The sequence below is a fragment of the Desmodus rotundus genome, chromosome 9 (assembly GCF_022682495.2).
Source record: "Desmodus rotundus isolate HL8 chromosome 9, HLdesRot8A.1, whole genome shotgun sequence".
NCBI classification, from domain to species: domain Eukaryota; kingdom Metazoa; phylum Chordata; class Mammalia; order Chiroptera; family Phyllostomidae; genus Desmodus; species Desmodus rotundus.
In genome coordinates, this window is record NC_071395.1 from 108,171,678 (window position 1) to 108,193,218 (window position 21,541).

At 52.2% G+C, this 21,541-nt stretch overlaps 2 protein-coding genes across 3 annotated transcripts; both read left to right on the forward strand.

Moving 5' to 3' along the window:
- The first annotated feature begins 3,306 nt into the window (after nt 1-3,306).
- Nucleotides 3,307-8,568, forward strand: CCL5 (C-C motif chemokine ligand 5). The gene is made up of 3 exons (XM_024553958.3): nt 3,307-3,465; nt 4,647-4,758; nt 8,066-8,568. The coding sequence occupies exons 1-3, from the start codon at nt 3,390-3,392 to the stop codon at nt 8,151-8,153; spliced, it is 276 nt and encodes a 91-aa protein (XP_024409726.1). The 5' UTR covers nt 3,307-3,389; the 3' UTR covers nt 8,154-8,568.
- Nucleotides 8,569-9,891: 1,323 nt separating this feature from the next.
- HEATR9 (HEAT repeat containing 9) lies at nt 9,892-18,901 on the forward strand. Of its 2 annotated transcripts, none has more exons than XM_045189923.2 (15): nt 9,892-9,979; nt 11,334-11,383; nt 11,859-12,046; nt 12,127-12,133; nt 12,636-12,692; nt 12,888-12,944; nt 13,602-13,659; nt 13,995-14,125; nt 15,349-15,531; nt 15,832-15,924; nt 16,034-16,153; nt 17,154-17,227; nt 17,686-17,737; nt 18,172-18,258; nt 18,489-18,901. In XM_045189923.2, the coding sequence occupies exons 1-15, from the start codon at nt 9,892-9,894 to the stop codon at nt 18,867-18,869; spliced, it is 1,626 nt and encodes a 541-aa protein (XP_045045858.2). In that variant the 3' UTR covers nt 18,870-18,901. The 2 variants fall into 2 exon arrangements, with proteins under 2 accessions (XP_045045858.2, XP_024409767.2); XM_024553999.3 differs by lacking the exon at nt 12,127-12,133 and adding an exon at nt 12,296-12,422 and having other exon boundaries at nt 11,859-12,040.
- Nucleotides 18,902-21,541: the final 2,640 nt, after the last annotated feature.

Sequence of the window (21,541 nt, forward strand, 5' to 3'; positions counted from 1 at the left end):
AGTAATCTTATATGCAACTTTCATTAAAAACTGAAAATTTAAAAAAAAAGAAAAGAAATGAATGAGCAGTACAGACCAGGCCCCCTGGCTGGACAGGGAGGGCAGAGACGGCTTCATGACATTTCGAGTCACCTTGCAGTCTCCCAAGCTTGCCCAGTCCTTACCTTCCTGGACCTTCTCAACCACCACCAGTGCAGGGGGTCAGATGGGCCCTGGTTTCCAGGAACGTAACATGCAGAGCAGATTGTAACGATAGTTCCACCCGTTGAACCCCAACCACATGTATCACACTGGCTAATTTACACCGGCTCGCTGATTTCCTCGTGGAATCTGGGCATTGGAGCCAGAAAATTCTGCACAGGAGAAAGTGAATGGCAGAAAGGGAAATACAGCTATGTTCTCCCTCCTCTGCCTGCTCCCACCCTCACCATCCACTGGAGCCACCAAAAGGGAAGAAGAATGTGCCTGATGTATGTACTCATTGCCTATTCCTGCTTAGCAACCTCACCACCCCTTCCTACTACCACTTACACACATGCACACATGCGGCAGAAAGGCTCACAGGGATTTAAAGATAAGGATCACACTCTGACCGGTGTGGCTCAGTTGGTTGGGCATCGTCCTGCAAAGGGAAGGATCACCAGTTCGATTCCCAGTCAGGGCGCATGCCTGGGTTGTGGGCCAGGTCCACAGTTAGGGGCGTGCAAAAGGCAACTCGGTGATGTATCTCTCTCACACTGATGTTCTCTCCCTCTCTTTCTCCCTCCCTCCCCCTCTCTCTAAATATAAATAAATAAAATCTTTTTTTTAAAAAAATCAATAATAAGGTGCGGGTTGATTCCCTCACCTCTCTCCTCAGCTAGTGTCCCCACTTATGTATTTGGTAACCAGGAAAAAAACAGCTCCCTTTCTTCCTTAAAGAGAGGAACTAAGACCAAAGAAAGGAAACAGGAATGGACGCACATGGAGAACCTGAACGAACCTTAGCAAAATTTCCAGGATTTCTCTAGAAACAATGCAATGTGGCAGGAAGTCCGCGAACCCAGACTTGGGTTCACTCTTGAGTTCTGTGGGCCACGGGGCCTTCAGCAAGTCACTCAACCTCTCTAAGCCTCAACTAACCCATCTGCTTAAAAATCAGTAAAGGTCACTTAAAAATAAATGAGAGGTCATTTTGTGAAGGGCGCTATTAAAACAGGCAGAACGTTGTTCTGTGGATGGATGAATGTCTCTGAAGTGTTTGCAATTTATTTCTTTCAAGGAGATGGCCATGCCTTCCAAAGTTGTGTTTCTACTGCTAATTGGTTAAGGAGGAAGGGATGAGAGGGTTCTTGCCACAAGCTTAGCACAGCCCCTGGCACCCACGAGGACATCATAAGTGTTAGATGCCTGCCTGAGCTTGTGCCTAGTCATCAGAAGCACCTGATGAGCTGTGTGACCTTGAGGACCTTCACAACCACTTCCGAGGCTCAGCTTCCGCTTCTGCAAAAAGAGATTCACCACCACCCTGCCTCCAAGTCGCTGTGAGAAAGAAAGAATGCAAGGTCTCCCCTTCCTGGGTGACTCAGTCACCCTCAGCCACCGCTACCTATATGACAGAAGCTGGCAAGAAAATGTTCTTGGTATAAGATCACATTCTGTGCCACATTTTCAAAAAAAATTTGTTTGCTTTTTGTCCCTGGCAACAGACACTTTTTGCTTAGATAATTCAGAAGTCCACTTCACGCCAGGCCAGGCCAAACTGTCGCTAATTCTGAATTATCCAAACAGGAATTGGTGAAGATTTATTGTTTCTAACTCTGTGGAATGGGTAAGAACCCTGGCTCTTATTAAGACCACCGCGTGGGTTTAGCTCAGGGGCATCCCCAGCCATGACCCTTGTCATTGTGAGCAGCACTTGGTGCCGAGTGCTGGAGCGGCAGCCACACTCCCAGGCTCTGATCCCCTCATGCATTCACTGTGTGTTCTGGGTCACTTCCACTCTCGGGGACCTAGGTTTCCTCGCCTACAACCAAAGAACATGGGAAAATAGTCCCTGAGCCCCTTTGCAGCTTTCATAGTCTGTAGTTTTTTGTGTCTTAGAAATGGGATGGGATCCCAGCTTCTACTGATCCTCATCTGTAAAATGGGAAAGTGGAAACAAATAAAATAAAATAAATAAAATAAAATAGCCCTGGCTGGTGTAGCTCAGTGGATTGAGTGCAGGCCTGCAAACCAAAGGGTCACAGGTTCGATTCCCAGGCAGGGCATATGCCCAGGTTGTGGGCCATGTCCCCAGTGGGGCGCATGCAAGAGGCAACCACACACTGATGTTTCTCTCCCTCTCTTTCTCCCTCCCTTCCCCTCTCTCTAAAAAAAAATAAATAAAATCTTTAAAAAATAAAATAAAATAGAATGGGGAAATGGGCATAATAATAGTAAATGAGTTGACACATTCAAAGCCCTTAGAATAGTGGCAGGCACATAGTAAGCCTCTAGTGAGTAGCTAATAATTATAGTCTCTCTCTCTCTGTTTCTCTCTCTCTGTCTCCCCCTCCTTAACAAGCCTGTAAGCTCAAAGACCTTAAGCAAGGTGCCCAAGGACCACTCAACAAGTAAATGGGGGTGACCCTATGGCCACCACCCACTCCAACCCGTATCTGGTGGAAAGGTCGCCAGTGCCCAGTTCAGACCCACTGCCCGATCACCTCCCTTGGGGACTATATGTCAGAGGACCCCCTTCTCAGTAGAACACCTCATAAACAACATCCTTCTGTGGATGACAAAGAGAAGATACAGACCTGTAATGCATCAGAAAGAACTTTGAAAGCAACCAAATAAACACTCAGTCGTTACTGAGTCTGCCCTAACTGTCCCTCCTCCTGCCCTTAGGGAAGCAGCTTCCCAGCCTCTGGGGAGGAACCCTGCCCTGGAGGACGGTGCTGAGGATGGAGCAGAGGACGAGGTTTCCCACCAGCGCTTGTGCCAGCTCTCCTTGAGGGCAAAGGGGGAACCGATGAGCTCCCTCTGGATACGAGGGTGGTGAGGAGGAGAGAGAGAGGGAAAGAGAGAGTAAGAGTCAGGGAGAGAGAGAAGGAGAAGGAGAGGGAAAGGGAGAGGGAGAGGGAGAGGTGGAGGGAGAGGTGGAGGGAGAGGGATAGGACGAGGAAGAGGAAGAGGCAGAGAGCTTCACAGTTCCGGAGGCTATTTCAGTTTTCTTTTCCCTTTAATGCAATTTCACTTATGATGTCAGCCTTTGCATGGCTACTGTTTTGGAAACTCCCTCCTGGGGACACCCCCTCTAGTGGCCTGTCTCACTCCCTATAAAGGGCCAGTCTGAGCTGCAGAGCTTCCCTGCAGAGGTCCCTAAGAAAGCCCAGGAGCTTCCACAGCCTCTGCCCTCAGGTACCATGGAGGTCCCCACTGCAGCCCTGGCTGTCCTCTTTGCCGCTGCCGCCTTGTGCACTCCTGCATCGGCCTCGCCATGTAAGTCCCGGTCCTGACCACTTGAGTCGGACCGTGCCCTCTTTTCCACTGTAGCCTTTATACTGTCTGGACCCTATGGTTTACATTCTTCCTCACTGCTTCTCCCGGGTGCCCAGTGGTGCCTGATAGATCTCTAAACCACATCATGGCAGGGACCCTCTGATTAAATTTTCTGTGTCTCCAGGGTCTGCATCCCAAGCACAGGTGCTCACCAGTGCAGACTGGTGGTGGGGCTGGGGGCGTTATTAGAAGGCAGGGGAAGCTCAGGCTGACCTGCAAACACGGCTGGCTCATGCCCAACACCAGCAGGGTTTCTAAGACACTTACAAGCATTTAACTGAAATGCTCCTGGGACAGTGATATTTTGCCCCATTTCATAGAGAGAAAGAAATGGGGCTTGGGGAAGGATAATGAAAGCTAATGAAATATTGCACCTACTATGGGTCAAGTATTTTGCTGATTGCTTTATACAGGTCATCTTATTTAATAGCCACAACTATTCTTTGAGTAGCTGTCCTTGACTTACAGATGGGGAAACAGAAGCCCAGAGAGGTTAAGTAGCTTGCCAAGATCACACAGCTAGGAAGGAGAGAATCTGGGGTTCAAACCCAGTTCTATTTGCCTCTTAAACCCTCCTTCTCCGCTGGAAAATGGCAACTGACATTTCCCAGGGTCATCCTGAATTAAATGACCAATGAAAACCCTCCTCCTCTGTTTGAGCACATTTTACTGTGGCTCAGTCAAGGCTCCTAGCAGCCAGTGTGCACCTTCACTCGGAGTTTTGGAAGCCTCCTCCCAGCCCCCCGTAGGCCTCAAAGAAACCAAGCTCTGAATCCATCGAGGATCCTAGGAGGGCAAGAATTAGGGCAGAGGGCCCAAGCTAAGTCAGGAGGAGGCCCAGCTGTATCCTGAGAGCCAAAGGCATGGGGCGATGGTGTAGAGAGAAGGGTGCAAGCCAGGCTCAAGGATTAGATGAGGGACTGGAGAAATCCCCTCAGCCCTCTGTTGGAGTTCCCTCTCTGTCACTGTGTGTCCATGGCAAAGTGACTTTACCTCTCCGATCCCGGTCTCAGCCCAGGGAGGATCACGGTCCATCTAAGATAAGTCACGTAAAGTAGCCAGCACCATACCCAGTGTGCGCCGACAATGAACACAAGGGTCTCCTTCCTTCCTCCTCCCAGATGCCTCCGACACCACTCCCTGCTGCTTTGCCTACATCTCCCGCCCGGTGCCCCGGGCCCACCTCCAGGAGTATTTCTACACCAGCAGCAAGTGTTCCATGCCGGCAGTCGTGTGAGTTGAAGTCCTACGGAACCCTCCGGGGGGGGGGGGGGTGAGGAAGGGACCTCTTTTGTTGCAGAGCCCATGCCCCTGGGAGGGTGCCCCATCCACTCCCTCCCATCCTCTAGCTGCTCAAATAGCCATGGCCCCACCCACTCCAGCTTCAGGTTCCCCAGCTCTCATGAGAAGGATTAGACAAGATGTTCTCGGAGGGTCCTCTCCACTCCGATGGACTAGACCAGGTCTCCCTTGCACATCATCTGCAAAGCTCGTGCCCAAAGGTCAACTCGGTCATCCCTTTCCAGTTAAGAACCCCCAGACCCCCACATCCCACAGCCAATCAGACAAATCCACCCACAGCCCCAGGGAACTAGGGAGGAGCGGTCAGAAGTCAGGGTCCCGGTTGCAGTCACTTATGTAAAAAATATATATATATTGGTGGGTGAAGAAATAATAAAATGAGATTCTCCTTTAAATATGCAAGCTAATGCATTCAAAAATATATAATAATCCCTACTACCTAGGAAGTGCCACTGTGTGTCCGATGTCTCTAATGTCACCGTAGCAGCCCTAAGAGGTACGCATAGCTCTCCCCGGTTCAGATGATGAAACTGAGACCCAGCCAGGGCTGAGTTGCCCTACGGCACCCAGGAAGTGAGGGACACCGCCTGTCTCTGTAGCCAGGCCATGAGTGATAGCTGCTTAAGAAATTTAAGACAATACTTAAACAATGAAAATGAGACCATCATGACGTTTCCTATATCCTGGTGACGTTTTTAAATCCAAAAACCTCCTGTGGCACTGGCAGAGTCATGGGCGCTCAGAGTTGGCCTTGAGTTCTAAAGAACCCTTCAAAGTATAGCTCTAATATTCAGCGCTATGAGTTTCACTTCTAAAAACAAATATTTTTCAAAAGTAGAAAGTCCGCCTTTGAGCACCTGTCACAGACAGGTGGGCAAGCAGAGAGGAGTGCACCTCCCACCCTACCCGTGGGGCTCACAGCTGGATCAGAGGACGAGACAGACTAGCCCACCCTGCATTAGAACATGACCAAAGGCTTCAGGGCTCAGGAGAAGGGATTTCAGGGGAGTTTGCTGCAAAAGGTGCTGTTTGAGTTGGGAATAGAAAAGCCTGAGGGACTGGGTGTACCGGACAAGGGCCTGTTGCCAGGGCTCTCCTTTGGTTTATGTGGAGCCTGGGGGCTTTGAGTGGCAGCACGAGGGCGCCGAAGTGTTAGCCTTGCCACGTGTGGCATGAGCAGGGACAGGAAAGCCCAGAAAATAGGGGTCCCATGGGGAGGCCGTTGTCATCATCCACGGGAGTAGTATTGAAGGCTGGACAGTACCCGAAAGGGAAGGAGGGAGAGACGGGGGAGAAACCTTCAGAGGTGCAGTCAGCAAGCCCTGTCCAGTGATATGAAGTCAGGAGCAAGCAAGAGAGAAGGGGCAAGGGTGATGCTGGGGCTTCCATCCAGATCGCTGGAGAAGTGAGGAGCCCCCTGAAGAAGGGCTGTTTAAAGGGGAAAGAGTGCCCTGGCCAGGTGGCCCAGTTGGCTGGAGCATCGCCCGGTAACTAACTGAAGGGTTGCAGGTTTGATTCTGGTCAGGGCGCATGCCTAGAGTGGAATCAAACTCTGGGTTCCATCCCCAGTCCGGGCACCTACGATCGCCCATCCAGGTGCATAAGGGAGGCAACCAATTGATGTTTCCCTCCTATATCAATGTTTCTTTCTTTCCCCTCCTCTCTCTTTTCCCCTCTCTCTAGGAGCAACGGAAGAGAGAGAGAGAGAGAGAGAGAGAGAGAGAGAGAGAGAGAGAGAGAGAGAGAAATGTGTCCTTGAGTGAGAATAAAAAAGAAAGAAAGAAAGAAAGAAAGAAAGAAAGAACGAACCAAGGTACCAGCACGACCACCCTGTGGAAACATCTAGCAGAGAGCCTGGGACTGAGGTTGGCAGCTAGAGAAAGGGTGTTGGGACTAGAGATATGACATTCTTTTACAGGAGGAAGGGACCCCCAGCATAAGAGTGGCGATGAGCGTCATCCTAGTGGGCGCCAGGCCTAGGCTGTTAGAGTCCCAGCCTCGCCAGCTGTGAGCCGCATGAGCTCGAGCCCATCTCTTAACCTCTCTGAGCCTCCATTTCTCATCTGTCAAGTGGAGTAAAATAGAATTATTCTCCCCACTGGGTCAAAGCGGTAAGAATAAAATGAAAGATAAAATTAAAATATTTCCTTCTCCTCCCCTAAATGTATTATTGAATATATAGAAGGGACAAGTGAAACTTGATGAGTGAATGCAATCCATTCACTTACTCATTCAGTAACCATCCATTAAGCACCCACTGTGTGCTACACCCAGGGCCAGAGACTTGGGAAAGCACATGGAAAGAAAAGGGCAGCAACTTTTAAGTAATTCTCATGGACCAGGTGGAGGTGGAGGCTCCCACGAGATGGAGCAAGAGGAGAGGTAGGCAAGTAGAGGGTGCCCAGTATGGGCGCAGGGAGAGAAGGCCTGGCGCGGAGAGGCTGTTATCCAGTATCACACTGGAGGGCCCTGACCCCAGATGTTGGTTTCCTGGCCTTCTGACTTCCTGGCCACAGGCCGAAGAGGCAGAGGAGAGAAGACAGTGAGTCAGCAGGATTTCCTGTATGACTTAACCAGGGCAGGGGCAGGGTCTGAAGCTCCGTCACTGCCCCAAACAAGAAAACACTAGGAGGCACAAGAGCCCAGGACACCCCTTCTGCTCCCTTTCTCTTCTCTGCAAGCCAGGGTGGGAGAGAGAGAGATGGTCGCATGGCCCTGAGAGAGGCTCAGAGAAGGGGGAGCAGCTTCCCTGAGAGTGAACACTATCCAAGATAGAGCGCGGAAAGGGACCAAAACCCCTCATTCTCACCAGACAACCTAAGCCTTCGCTTTGTCTGAAAACATCCCAAAGGAGAAGCCCGAACGAGAAAGGCCCAGAGGATAGGGCTAGCCCCAAAGTAGCGTGTTCGTTGGAAACACCTCTCTCTAGGCCCACTGTGGTCGACCAGCTCCACCCTGGGCTCCTCTGGCCCCACATCCCCTTAGCTCTCCAGGCTCACATGTTTGTGTTTGTGTGTGAGTTACAATGCACACAAATCTGCTCTGGCTTGGAGCCCTTTGAATCAGCTGAAGAGCAAATGTCCTTTCCTTAAAAGCCACAGATACAGTCTTACAGAGCTCCCAAACCAACCCAGCCAGTACCACCCTCATCTCCCCTTACACTTCAATCTGCCTCGTCCCTGAAACTGGGCGCCTGAGCGCTGACCAGGCCTCTCTCTCTTGTCCTCCTCTCCCACAGCCTAATCACCAGAAAGAAGCGCCAGGTGTGTGCCGACCCAGAGAAGAAATGGGTGCGGGACTACATCAACACTTTGGAGATGAGCTAGGATGGAGGGCGCCTGGAAGCTGAACTTGTGCCAACTTTCTTAGTGCTTCTTGCTTTTGGCCTCACCAGCTTAGGAGGCTTCTCCCCAATCCCCTACTCCCACCGCTCCCTGCAGGACCCAGATTCCACCACACAGCAGCAGCTATAAAAGCCTCCAGCACCTAAAGCCTCCAAGAGCTCCCTACATTCTGCTCTGTGTCAAGCACAGGAAATCCCGAGGCTGTGAGCTTCAGGCCCCTCAGCTCTGCAATGAGGAAGGAAGTCAGCATGCCTCTGGAGGTGAAGAAGGATGAAAAACTGGGCTTCTGCGGAAATGTCCCGTGGCCAGAGCTCTGATCTCGGCCCCTCACTGGGATAGGCTGACTGGCAGAAGTGAGAAATCAGCTTTCCATTAAAATTCTTGAGGCGATTACAAAGCTGGCTCCTGGTTTGATTTCCTCCTCGGGACCCTGACTTCCTCATGAGTGCTATGCACTCAGGGGTCCAGGGCGGGCACAGGTCTGCTGTCCACCCTAGATTTGGGGGCCATGGAAAATAAAAATCTTTTAAAAAATAAATAAAGGGAGCCCTGGCTGGTGTGACTCAGTGGATTGAGTGCCAGCCTGAGAACCAAAGGGTTATGGGCTCAATTCTCAGTCTAGGGCACATGCCTGGGTTGTGGGCCAGGTCCCCAGCAGGGGGCACTGGAGAGGCAACCACACATTGACATTTCTCACCCTCCCTCCCTTCCCCTCTCTAAACATAAATAAATAAATCTTTTAAAAAAATAAAGGGAGGCACCAATACAAAATGTTGTGGTCAGATTGGGGGCAGGGGGATTATACCTGTGAATGGGGTGAGGCACAGAGCCTGGGGGAGAAAAGAGACTTAAAAGATAACATTTTTTAAAAGATTTTATTTATTTATGTTTAGAGAGAGGGAAAGGGAGGGAGAAAGAGAGGGAGAGAAACATCAATGTGTGGTTGCCTCTCATGTGCCCCCTACTGGGGACCTGGCCCGCAACCCAGGCACATGCCCTGACTGGGAACTGAACCGGTGACGCTTTGATGCACAGACTGGCACTCAATCCACTGAGCCGCACCAGCCAGGGCAGATAACATTTAAATAGGCTTTGAAAATTTTGAAAACCTGTTTAAAAGGTGGAAAAGAAAATGGAAGTCCTGACAGGCAGAGGGAACAGCATATGCAAAAGTAGGAGGTATGAACAGCTTACCACAGAGTTAGCACAGTCTCTCACCGCCAGGGAGGGAGGTGTGTCTAAGAGGGGCTTTCCCACCCCTGCCGTTTCACTGACGACTGATCCTGAGAACACTTGCCCCTAACATGGGCTTAAGTGAGCCTGACACTTCACCAAACACCTTGGCTTTTTTTTTTTTTTTTTTTAAATTTATGCCTCACCACAGCCCCTCTAGTTATCTAGATGGGCATGACTTCCCCACTCTTCGGAGGAGGAAACTGAAGCTCCCAGAGGTAAAACAACCAGCTCCATCCACAAGCCAGTGGTTGCCGGGGCCTGGGCTCCAGAATGGAACTGGAGCGTTCTATTCCCCTAGGAGACCTGGCTGCTCAGCACGTGGAAGCTTCTATCTCCAGAAGCCCGCACACCTCACTAGTCCCTCTCGTGTGGCCCAAGACAGGTCTCCCTGAGCTGTGTCCCACTCCCCCGAAGGCCCTGTATTCTACCGCCACCACCACCACCCTGCCCGAGTCCCCTCCAGCCCCACCAGGACAATAAAAGGATGGCCTACGAAAAGTCAGTCGATATCTCTGACATCTCCAGGTCAATGCTCAAGTACCCCTGGCTGGAATATCCAGACAGGATCAAAGGTGAGGCTGGAATGGAGAGGACAGAATCTGGGCTGAGGGTCTGAGAAGGAAAGCTCCCTGGCTCCCCTCCCAGGCAGGGGTCTGGGTGAGCTCAGCAAATCCATGGGTGGGGTCAGGGTAGGCCCCTGGACACTTTGGTGGCTCCCCACAGCCCTCAAGGTAAGTCTCCAGGGTCCTCGAAGGTGGGACACCTTGGGTTTCTCCAGCTTCTGCTCCCACGCCTGCACCCTGGCTCTCTACCTAATTCTCAGACCTCCAAATCTTTGCGTAAGTTGTTCCCCATGCTCAGGGCCCCTCCCCCTTGGGCTTGGCCTGAAGACTCAGCTTGTATAATCTCTGGGAGACCTTCTCCGATCCTCCCAGCCAGGTGCAGGGCCCCTCATCTGCACCACCTGTGCCTTCAGCTTTGGTTCCCTCCGGCAATCTCCAATAAACAGTTCCGTCTCACCAGCTAGTCCAGAGGTTCTCCAAGTGCGGTCCCTGTACCAGGAGCATCAGCATCTTCTCAGAAATGCAAATTCTCGGACTGACTCCAGATCTCCTGAGTCAACACTCTAGGGACGAGTCCCAGACATGTGTTCTAACAAGCTCCCCAGAGGATTCTAACACACACTCAAGTGTGAGAACCACCCACCAAGACCGCCCGGTTTCACCAGGAGCTACGCGTTAGAATCCTCTGGGGAGCTTCCTAAACTAACTAGGCCCCTTCCCCAGAGAACCTGTTCTGATTTGGTTAGTCTTACGTAGGGCCAAGGCAGGTTAAAAGTTCCCTCAAAAAATTCTAAGACACAGCCAAGAGCTGTGTTGGAGAGCCACTCTGCCAGGCAGACCAGTGTCCCTCAAACTTTGAAGGACAAGGTCCGGCACAAATAACGCCCCCATGTTTTTTGTTTTATGAGCTGGTAACCTATACCAACTCTTTTATTTTTACAAAATCATGAGCATGAAATTCTGTAACACAACAATATCACACTCAAGCACACCACACGACGTTTTAGGTGAAATGTTCAAATTGCCGTCCGTCTTGTGCGAGACAGTCACGTACCCTACCAACGCACTCAGCGGCATTGCTTCTGCCGGACCCCCGTACATCGAAATCTGGTTAAAATGGAGACCCTGACTTGGGAGGCCTGGGGGGGGAGCCTGAGGGTCTGCACTTCTGAGAAACTCCCCCGCGATGGCCATTCGGTGCCACTCCAAACACATTATGAGCGGCAAGGTACCAGAAAACCATGAGCCCCGAAGGACAGGAATGGTGCCCGTTTACCTCCCTGGCACTAGCGTTCACTAAAGGCCAAATCAACGGATGCCTGAATGGGTGGTTCTTTAACCTGCTGTCTCGTTCTTACCCCAGAACTTAAAAAAGCCTCAGCACCTGTTTACCTGCCCCTGTCCTGCTTCCAGGTAAGACCCCTACCTTTTGCCTCCCTGGCAGCTTTGTTGAAGTAGGAGGGACAGCAGACTGTCCCGTCCCATTAAGGCCAGTTCACAGAACCCCAACACTCACCCTTGGGGCTGCCACTAATTCTTGGACAAGTCTTTCCCTCCCTGAGCCTCAGAAGCCTCCTCTGTCACGGGCCAAGCCTTGTGCGGCACCCTTGGCGGAGCTGCTGCGAGATAGTATCTGTAAGGCCTGGGATGACAAGCAGGCAGTGCTTAAGGATGAGTCATTTTTATTCATAACACAGGGGTCCTCATCCCAGTTAAATTTGAACTTCAGACAAAAATCATATCATTTTTGGTATATATATATGTCCCAAATATTGCATTCATTACCAGCAGTCCAAATGGCACTGAATGTCCTGTTTTCATTTGTGTGGTGTTTACTAAATTGGGGACCGCTCTGCCACTTACACTCCCCCCCCGCCCACCGCCCCAGATGCCAAAGGAGGAGTTCCCCCCAAGCCCAGAGTGCTGGAGGCAGCACCCAAGCCAGTCAAAGTCAGCACCTTACTATTACTCCGAGAAGCCTGAGCTTTATACATACTGGCAAACCCTGTATAATGAGCGACCGGAGCGGGAGGCCCAGAAGATGTGGCAGAAAATGAGAGCCTGCCCTAGGTATGTGTGCCTTAGCCCTCCCTGTTCTCCACACCCTCCCCACCCAGGAAGGGGAAGGCAGGGGTGTGGTGGGGCCGGGAGGGGAGCAAGTCAGCCTACAGACCCCAGGGAGGACCCTGGGGCAGGTGGAGGCTCATCTGCCTTCCTCTGGTCCCATCTCTGAGCTGAGCTGAGAACCAGGGGCAGAGGAGAATTTGTGAAGGCGGGAGAGAGGGAACGAGGGGACCAAAGCTGCCTGTGCAGTTTCTTACACAGGTACCTCAAAGAGGGCACTGCCACCCAAAAAGCCTATCTCCCCATGATCCAGCTGACTGTAAAACCTCAGAAGGAACCCAAGTCTTTACTCCCTACTGGGGACTCCCTGAAGTGGCAAAGATTAAAGGTCAGGGACCGTGGTGGGAGGGAGGAAGGGGAGACTCCCTTCCTGCGGACGCCCTTACCTTGGGCTCACTCCATCCTTTAGCCCTAGACCCCTGTCTGCCAAGTGGAGGGAGGAGAGGACAAGGGATCGGAGTGGATGAGCTCCTTTCATCTGGAAGTTCTGCAACTATATTGACCTCTTTCTTCCTTTCCACTGGCTCCTCTGGATGGGCAGGAACTCACGGAAAGCCTAAAAGCTCCCAGAGAGGACGAGCAGCTCTACGCGGCACAGGTGAGACGTGGTAAGGGTAGGCGAGAATGGCTGCAGGCAGGAGCTGGCTGAGCTGGAGGGCAGAAAGATGCTTGAGGTTGGGGGGGTAAGGGTGGGGTGGTGTTCCAAGAACAAAATCCAGCCATGTGCAGTGAATGGTAACCCCTGGGGCAGTATCCAAGGTCTCTCCCCTTTCCTCCACCCCTGCTCCTGCAGGCTCTGGGGTGCCTGGGCGTCGGGGAGCAGTTTGTCATAGAGGCGCTACTCCAGGTGGTGAGTCGGGGGCCGCACCGGGTTCTGGAGAAGAGGGAACAGGGCATGAGGACCATGGGCACATGGGCACACAGGTCTCGCAAGGGGGCAAGGACGGTGGGTCAGCCCTGGGGAGGAGAGCGGCCGGGGTGCAGCACACACCGCCTCATGCCCTTGGCTTCCTTAAAGGGCTGCTTGATCTAAAAGGTCGGGGAAGGCAGAGTCTGAAGATCCCTTTTGTCTAAGAAGAGGCAACTGAAAAGCTAGGCAAGAACTGAGACTGAGTTCATTCTCCACCCTAACTGAATCAGTGCCTCATGTTTATTTGCCAGTTTATAGTGGAGAGCATGCTTCCTCCTCCATCTTATTTAAATCTTACCACACTAGGAATAGGTAGTAGTATCTGCATTTCCCTAGTGAGAAAATGGAAGCCCTGAGAGGCCAAGCGACTTGCCCAAGGCCGCGTGGCTGCTAGACCCCAGATAGGTATTTGAACAGAAGTCTGACTCCCAAGTCGCCTTCCTCCCCTGGCACCATCCTGGCTGTACCCTGTATTTGGGCAAAGACAAATCACTCTCTAGGCCTCCGTTTCCTCTTTTATAAAATGAAGTTAAGCTGAGATTCTCAAAGCTCTGACATTCCTTACAACATGTTTCTACCACCTCCCTCTTAAATCAGGCCCAAACCGGTCCAGAGAAAGTAGTACGTGAGGCCTATAGAACCCTGGCCATGCTGGGTGAGTGCACCCTCTCTCTGGGCGGGGAGCTGGGGCAGGTGAGACAGGAGTGGCCCCCAAGCCCTCTGGGTAAGGATGGGAGGGAGTAGAGTATGCGCACTCCCAGGGTGGGAGTGTCTGAGAACTCACCTCGGTACTGTCAGGCAGACAGAGACGGGTGAAGTGAAAAGGGACACTGGAACCGAGGGTGTGCTCAGCCACTGCTCTGGTGTCCTGGGAGGATGGGCAACACCTCAGGCCCTGGTGCTTGGAACCTGCCTTGAAGGCACGGCAGAGTCAAGTGGTGCCTGGCAGAGAGAAGGCTCTGCCCTGGCCTGAGGACCCTCCCTGACTAGGTTGCCTGGAGAAGGACGTGATCCAGGCTCTCATCACGCAGTTGAAGGGGCAAAACGAGGAGCAAAGGATGGATACTCTGAGGGGACTACGAATAGCGCTCAACTCCTGGGCTGCTGTCCCCAAACACAAGGTGATTGGGAGGAGCTCAGTAACCGGGGCAAGGCAGCACAAGGCTATGGACGGAGCTGGCTTGGGGTTAGGTCAGGGAGAAGCGAAGCTTGCTCCTCATTTTGATGGGGAAGGCATTGTCTTGTGGACCTTCCTGACCGGAAGCTCTCCTAGCAGTCACATGGCCTCTGAAAAGCCAGCTTCCAGAGCCACTATTCGCCCATGTCTAAATCGGAGATAGCAATTACCTTATGGCAGTGTCGAGAAGACTAGGTGAGATGATGCGTGTGAAGTGCCTAGTTCGGTGCCTGTGCTCCTTGAATGGTACCCATCGTTGTCATCCCCAAAATTACCTATTAAAGGAAAACCTCTGTCAGGAGGGGACAGGGACCAAGAGAGTCCACCGACACTACCCAAGATTTCTCCCTTTGATCCCATCACTGCTCCCAGTGAAACAGAATTCAGCATTCACCTATTCACTCGACAAATATACATTAAACAGCTATCGCATGCCAGGCACTCTCCTGGGCCTTTGGGAGGATACATCAGTGAGCCAAAGATCCCTGCTTTCGTTGAGCTTACATTCTAGTGGGGGCCGATGTCTACTGGGTATAGAATTTGGAGTTTAGAAAAGAGGTCTGAACTAGAGGAAACATAATGAGTTGTCGGCATATAGAGAGCAAGTAATATCACTCAGCTAGATGAGATTGCTAACCAAAGAACCAGGAATCAAGCCTTGGGCACCCCAATGTTCAGAGAAGAGGAAGACCCAGGCCATGTGGAGTCCAACAATCGTGGGCGTTGGAGGCGAGCTGGAAGGATAGGAGGCGATGGCCAGAGAGTGCGACCCGTGGGACGGAGGTTGCGGAGAAGCTGCGGTCATGAGTAATGGTAGTCCCTCTGTGGGAGTTAGTGGCCGACAGAGTGGAGGACAGGGCTATTGGAGGAGAGGAGCTGGATTGGTGACATGCATGTTTTTATTAACGCCAGGATTTAGACAGCAGAAGTGTTAGAGAGAGTGGCAATGATCCATTCAGAAGATAAAGTCACAGAGAAACGAGAGGGTGTGACCTAGGAGCAAGTAGCTGACAGCAAACATAAGGCGAAGTGGAGAAAATAATCTGATAGTACGAGACTCATTTAGCAGGGAGGGAGAATGGTCTGGAAGCAGCAACGCACTGCCCTCTGAACAAAGCCCGCCTGAAGACACAGTCCCCGCCCCGTCACCTTCTGTCTTCCTCCCAGAGGACACAAGTCGGGGATGAAGGGACGCTCGTGTCTGTGCTGCAGATGCTGATACAGACGTCGCCGAACGAAGCAGCCTTGGAGGCAGCCCTGTGCTTGGGCTTCCTGAGGCCCTGCAGCAACACAGTCCGAGAGTTCTTGCTGCAGTGCATGCGCCAAGGGCCCAGGCCCCAGAGTATGAAGGTGCGAGGGGCAGGCGGCTGGGCTCCCTGGGGAGCACAGGGGAAACGGAGGCCAGTGCTGACTTCCATGGGGCTTGGGCCCTGTCATCCTCACCCCAGGGAAAGCAGCTTCAGCAGGGAGTACTGTGGGGTCATGTGTGTGGGAATATGTGTATGCATGGGTATGGGGTCATATGGACTTAAATGTCCGTGTGTCTGTGTATACTGGATTTGCATGGGAATTCATTTATGTATGTGCACACTCGAGAGGCAGGACCCCACCCGTCCCCCACAAGTTCTAGACCCTGCCTGCCCCCGACAGGCACTTAGGATGCTGGTCGAGAGGATGCACATACACTCAGCCGAGGCCATCAGGGCCATCCTGGACCAGCTGTGCCATTCTAGTGTCCTTGAGGTGAGCTCCAGGGCTGCCCGGTGCCCTTGCTTCTGCAGCACTAGGACAGGGTTGGGGGATGGACAAGAAAGATGGTCTGTCCCTCATGCTTCCCCACCGCTGCCCTCAGCACCGCTTTGAAGCCACCCAGCTGCTCAAGGCCATTGGGCCGGAGCAGATCCAGGCACAGGGACTGGAGGGACTCGTCTTTGACCTGCTCAGGAGGAAGATACACAATGAGCCTTTCCTTGTAAGTGAAGCCCAGGCTCCCTGGCCCGGGCAGCCTGAGAATCACATTCACCCTACTCCATTGTTTCCCTAACGCAGCCCACGTTTTCAAGCCACCTTGCCTTTGCTCAGGCAGTTCTCTCAGCAAGATGCCTCCCTCCTCTGCAGGGTGAAAAACCTGTCACACCCACTAGTGACTCCTCTCTCCTTCTGCCTGTTAGAATACAACAGTCCCTTCAAGACCAATCCTAATGCCAAACCACTGCAAAACAGACTCACGTCTGCCCTCCTGTGTTCCCTTGCTTTTATCTTTACAATAGCTTACTACAAAACTCGCTGCAGAACTTCTATCTGAATCAGACAGAAGGGAGTCAGGCTGCGTCTCACCTAGGCACAAGTCTTTGCAGTGGCTCCCCGATGCCCTCAGAAGGGTTCACCCTGTCCTTCACCGCCCAAGGCCTGCTCCCCGCTAGCTTCATCTCAGCCGCTCCCCCTCAGAACCACACACCAACCTTCGTCTCAACCACTCCCCCCTCAGAACCACACACCGACCGGGCTCAGGGTGCCCCATCCCGACTTTTTCCCGTGGTCCCAGTGTGCCGCACTTTCGAGAGTCGTAGTTTGGTCACCCAGCTGAACTGAACTATTTTCTGTTCTCTAAACCCTCTGAGCTCTCTCGCTTGACTCCAGGCTTCTGCACCTGTTCCCCCTCTGCCGGGAATATCACCCTCCCCCAGGCCTCTGCCTGGTTAACTCCCACTCACCCTTCAGGTGTCAGTTGAGGAGTTAACTCCTCCAGGAAATCTTGCTGGTGCGCAGACTGAATTAGGAGACCTTCCTGTGCGCACCCTACACTTAGTTCAGCTGTGACCCTTATCACGGCAACGCTGTTGCCTACTCACTTGTCTGCTTCCCCTACCAGACCACAAGCAAGGCCCTTCGTACGGGTAGCACAAACTAAATGTTCAACAAAGGTGTGTGAAGCACTTAAGGGTACACCCCTGCATCCCTTCCCTCTTCAGGCCATGAGGCAGGCTGTGGCTCAAACTGTGGAAGAGCTCAAGATGAAGCCTATGATGTTGAACCTGGTGGAGATGTGAGTGGCTTGGCCTGGGAGCTGCCAGGGCCAAGTCCTAAGCTGTGGGAAGGGGGCAGAGGGTCAGAGAGCTGAGAACCTGCTGCCAGTCCCCAGCTCTCGCTTGCCTGTGCCCCTGGCCAAGTCCCTCTGACTCCTGGGCTCTTCTCCAACTGTAAAAAGACGCTGGTTACCCCTACCACGCAGGGTTGTCATTATAAAGCTCAGACTGAGATGAGGACACAAAAGGTCAAGTTCTGGACAGATGCAACTGTCATTAAGCACCTTCTCACCAATTCTAGTACCTGCCTTTCCCCTCCTAGCCCCTCTCCTGACCCAAGAAACAAGAGGGAGAAATTAATGAAATTAGCATCACTCAGCAGCCGTATGCCCAACTCACTCTGGGCCATAATAAGAAACAATCAGCCTTCCTCCTTCTGCCCCTTAACTGGACCACGCACTCACTCCCTTCGACACAGGCAACTGACGAGCTCAAACGCCATTGCCCGCCAGGAGGCGGTCATCTCCTTGGTAAGACGCTCTGCTTCTCTGACCAGATGGGCTGCTGGCAGGGGCATCAGGCTGCTGAGCAAAACTACTGAGGGCAGAAAAGGGCTGTAAAGTTTGGGGAGGTTGTTTGCTGGCTTGTTTATTCTACAATTCCAGCCCTGGAGCTCAGAGTAACCTTTTCTTCGGGATCGGAGGTCTGCGGGACAGGGGACAGGAGGTGGGTGTGAGGGGCATCACTTAGATACTGCAGAAATCCTCTTAACCTTTGCCGGTGAGTAGTGTGTACTGGCAGCCACCGCAGCGACCCTAGAAGGCAAGGACAGGGACACCTCAGCTGGGAGCCCATCTCAGCTCTCCAGGCCACAGGCCACCTCAAGGGGGCGAGCAGGGGCAAGAGCAGGCGCGGGCGCCCTCCCGGGGCTGGCTCCTTAGGTGCTGTCCTCTGCCGCTGCCAGGGCGTCCTGGGGGTCCGCAGCCCGCAGGTGCTCAACTTGCTCCTGGACATGCTGGACGAGGAGCACAGCCAGCCTGTGAAGAAGAGTGTAAGGCGCTCCTTGCTCTGCTCCTCTTCCCAACCCCTCCTCCAGGCCTGTCCCATCCATCCCCGCGGTGTGTTGTCAGGAGGGAGAGGGGAATAAACCCTCAGCCACTATCCCTTGACCTCATTCCTTGGGACCATAGCGGCCTGTGGCCAGAGCTCCCCTGGGTTGCTCCCTCCACTCCCAGCCTTAGCCTGAAGACAGCCAGCCACGGGGCCTTTATTTCAATGCAGCTACAAGAAGCATTCGTTGTTTTGGCCTCAACTGATCCCTGGATCCAAAACAAGGTGAAAAACAAGGTTCTCTGTGTATATGAGGCCCCTAAGAACGAGAAGGCAGAGCCTACAAGGTTCAGGCAAAAAGTTGACAGCCCAGAGGAGTTAAACATCCAAGACTTCCGACTTGTACAGCTGAACCCCTTGCTTATTGCAAAGGCCAGCGCCACAACTGACCCGCAGAAAAAGCCAAGCGCCCAGAAGGGGTCTGCCTGCTACCTCACTTCTGCCTTCCCTCCCTGTTTCTCTAAACCACTGAAACACAAGCCCCAGGCCACAGGGCCCTGGACGCCAGCGATCCGGAAGCAGCTCCAGATCCTTGCCAAAACCTCCACATAGGTCAGTTCTTTGGGTCTAACCCGCACTTCCTGAGGGTGCATCTCAGGCTCCCCTTCCCAGAATAAATCTCTGCTTATCTCCCCAGAATAAATGTGTGTCCCCCTGCCTACCACTGCCGGTCCCTTCTTCTACGGCTACACCGAAACACAGGCCTCCTCTCTCTCATCTGAGTGTTCCTTCTGCTCAGCCCCATGTCCTTTTCATGAAGGGAGAGAGAGAGCAGAACCAAAGCTGCTCTAGATGGCCAGCCTACCTCCCTAAATCAGGCCCCTGTCTATGCCCAGAACTTAAGGACAAAGCTAGAAAGCTGAGCCACTGCCCAGGGCAGGTTGCTGAAGGGAAAACAGGAGAAAATCCTGGAAAGCTTGGCTCTCGGACAATTTCCTCTCACTAACATGCCCAGCCCGCCACCTCTCTATCAGCGGTGAGGGGACAATTGGGCTGTGGTCAGACCACCACCCTCTCTGCTGTCTCCCCCCACACCTACTTTCTACCCACCTCTGGGCCACTCCCTTGGACAGTGCTGTTCATTCTCCGAAACGGCTTTGGTTTCTCCCGTTTAATGACAGCTTCAGTTTCCCTTTGCCTGTAGGACCTGCCACACCAACCCCAACAAGCTACGTCCTCCCCATCAAGAAAAAAAGCGCACTTTGGAGTCAGACCATCTGAAATCTGGGGTCCATCACTTAATCGATCTTGACTGGACAAGTTACTTGCCTTTCTGTTCCTCGCCTACAAAATGAAGAGAGTAATGGGCTCTACTTCAGAGAGGTCCCATAAGGATTAAAAATAAGCCTCACAGTGCCTGGCATCACAGAGAAAGCTCTCAAATGTGAACTTGTTCTCATTTCCTCTCTTCAGTGGTGTCACATGCGCCTGTGACCACCAGAGGCTGAAAACATCCTGCCGCTCCCCTCTACTTCCCCAAACTTATTGCAGCGCTCTAATGGGAGCTCAAGCTTTTCCCATCAAGCAAAGAAAGATTAAAGTTAAATAAATGTTCCCTTGCGCTCCCCATACGCCAGGTTCAAGTGTAGCCCAGCTATTCTGAACCCAGCGTGGTGTGTGTCATTCAGCTTTATGTCCCCTCCTGCCCTAACACTTCCAGATTCATGTTCTGCCCCACAGAGAGTGGCCAAAAAAACCCCCCACAACACAACAGAATAGTGTTGACAAGCTGGAGTATAAGCAACACTGCCTCTAACAGTACAGCACAAAGACCAAAGGCAGCAAAAATAATCTTCCTCTCTTGCCCACTCCGCAGCGTTGGGCCAGTAAGCAATATAACCCAAATTTCCCTGGGCCTTCACCATCTGTGGGTACAAACAAGGCAACATTAACTACATAATTCTCAAGTCCAGCGAAGTCCTGCCCACAGCTCTGCAGCCCATCCTCCTCCATAGTTCTGGGTCTCTGCTCGGTAGCACCTCCATCCTAATTTCACCAAGCCTTGCCAGAGGATTTAAGACAGCACTGAGCTTGGAGGTCTGCATAGAGCACTCCCCCTCTGGTTCACCACAGCCGCAGCCAGAGTCTCTAGGAGGCCTGAAATGCCCACTGCTCTCAGCACCGAGTCTGTTGCGAATGATCCTCGGACACCATCCAAAATATAAATCCTCCCCCTTCTCTCTCTTCTCACTCTAATGGGTTCTGTGGATACAAATAGCATCAACACCCCCCGCCTCTTCCTAGAACATTCTCACCCACCTCTGAGCTGCTGCTGCTGCTGAAATTGGGCTGTCTTGAACCAGTGTCTTCCTGGAACCTCAGAGGTTGCTCATCCTTCTATATTCCTTCCAACGTCATCACCATCCTGGACTTTCATATAAGTCATTGTTTCTCTGAGGGTCTTGGCTCCCCAACCAGCTATACCATCCTCTGGCCCACTTCCTTATTTTGTCTCATTCATCGCCTGAACCTTGGTCCTGCGTCACCCTGACCAATGCCTTTGGTCAGCCATCCATCACCCAGCTTCTTAGTCCTTGGTTTCACCTAAAAGGCCTCTCTCCCTTCCACTCTCTTCAGTTATCCACCTCCACGGCCACACCTAGCCCTTGTCACCCCCAGGAATTTCTCCATCTCCAAAATCTTGAACATACACTTTCTGACCTAAACCTTCTGTCAATCCCGTTCTTTTTATCCCCACTACCAGTTCTTCGAATCTCGTCAGCAACACGAAGCTCTTGACTTCCCTACACTGTCCCTGTTAGCCCCTTTTCTTCTCTCCCTGCCCAGCCTGGCGTCCATCCACCAACCACTGTCCTTGCTATTTTCATACCCAACCCTGAAGCCTATAACCAGGTTGCTGACTAAAGCTGGAGAAAAATCAGACATCTACACAGACTGGTGGCTCCCAAATACTTGCCTCCTACCTTAACCAAGCCCTTATTATTGTCCAGCCATTTTCTGAATTCCTACAATGGTTATTTCGAGCTTTCTCTACTATCCTCACATTTCCTACAGTCTCTGCAAACTTTCTAACCTGTTACTTCCCCAGCTCTCAATCAACCGTAATACTCTGTTAAGGAAAAAAAAAAAATAAAGGCCATCAGATGGAATTACCTGAACTTCCTGCCACCTCTGCTATCAGCATCCTGCATGTAGTAAAGAGCACAGGCTCGAAAGCCAAGCGCTTGAGTAAGAACCGTGGCTCTGCCCCTTCCTAGACATGT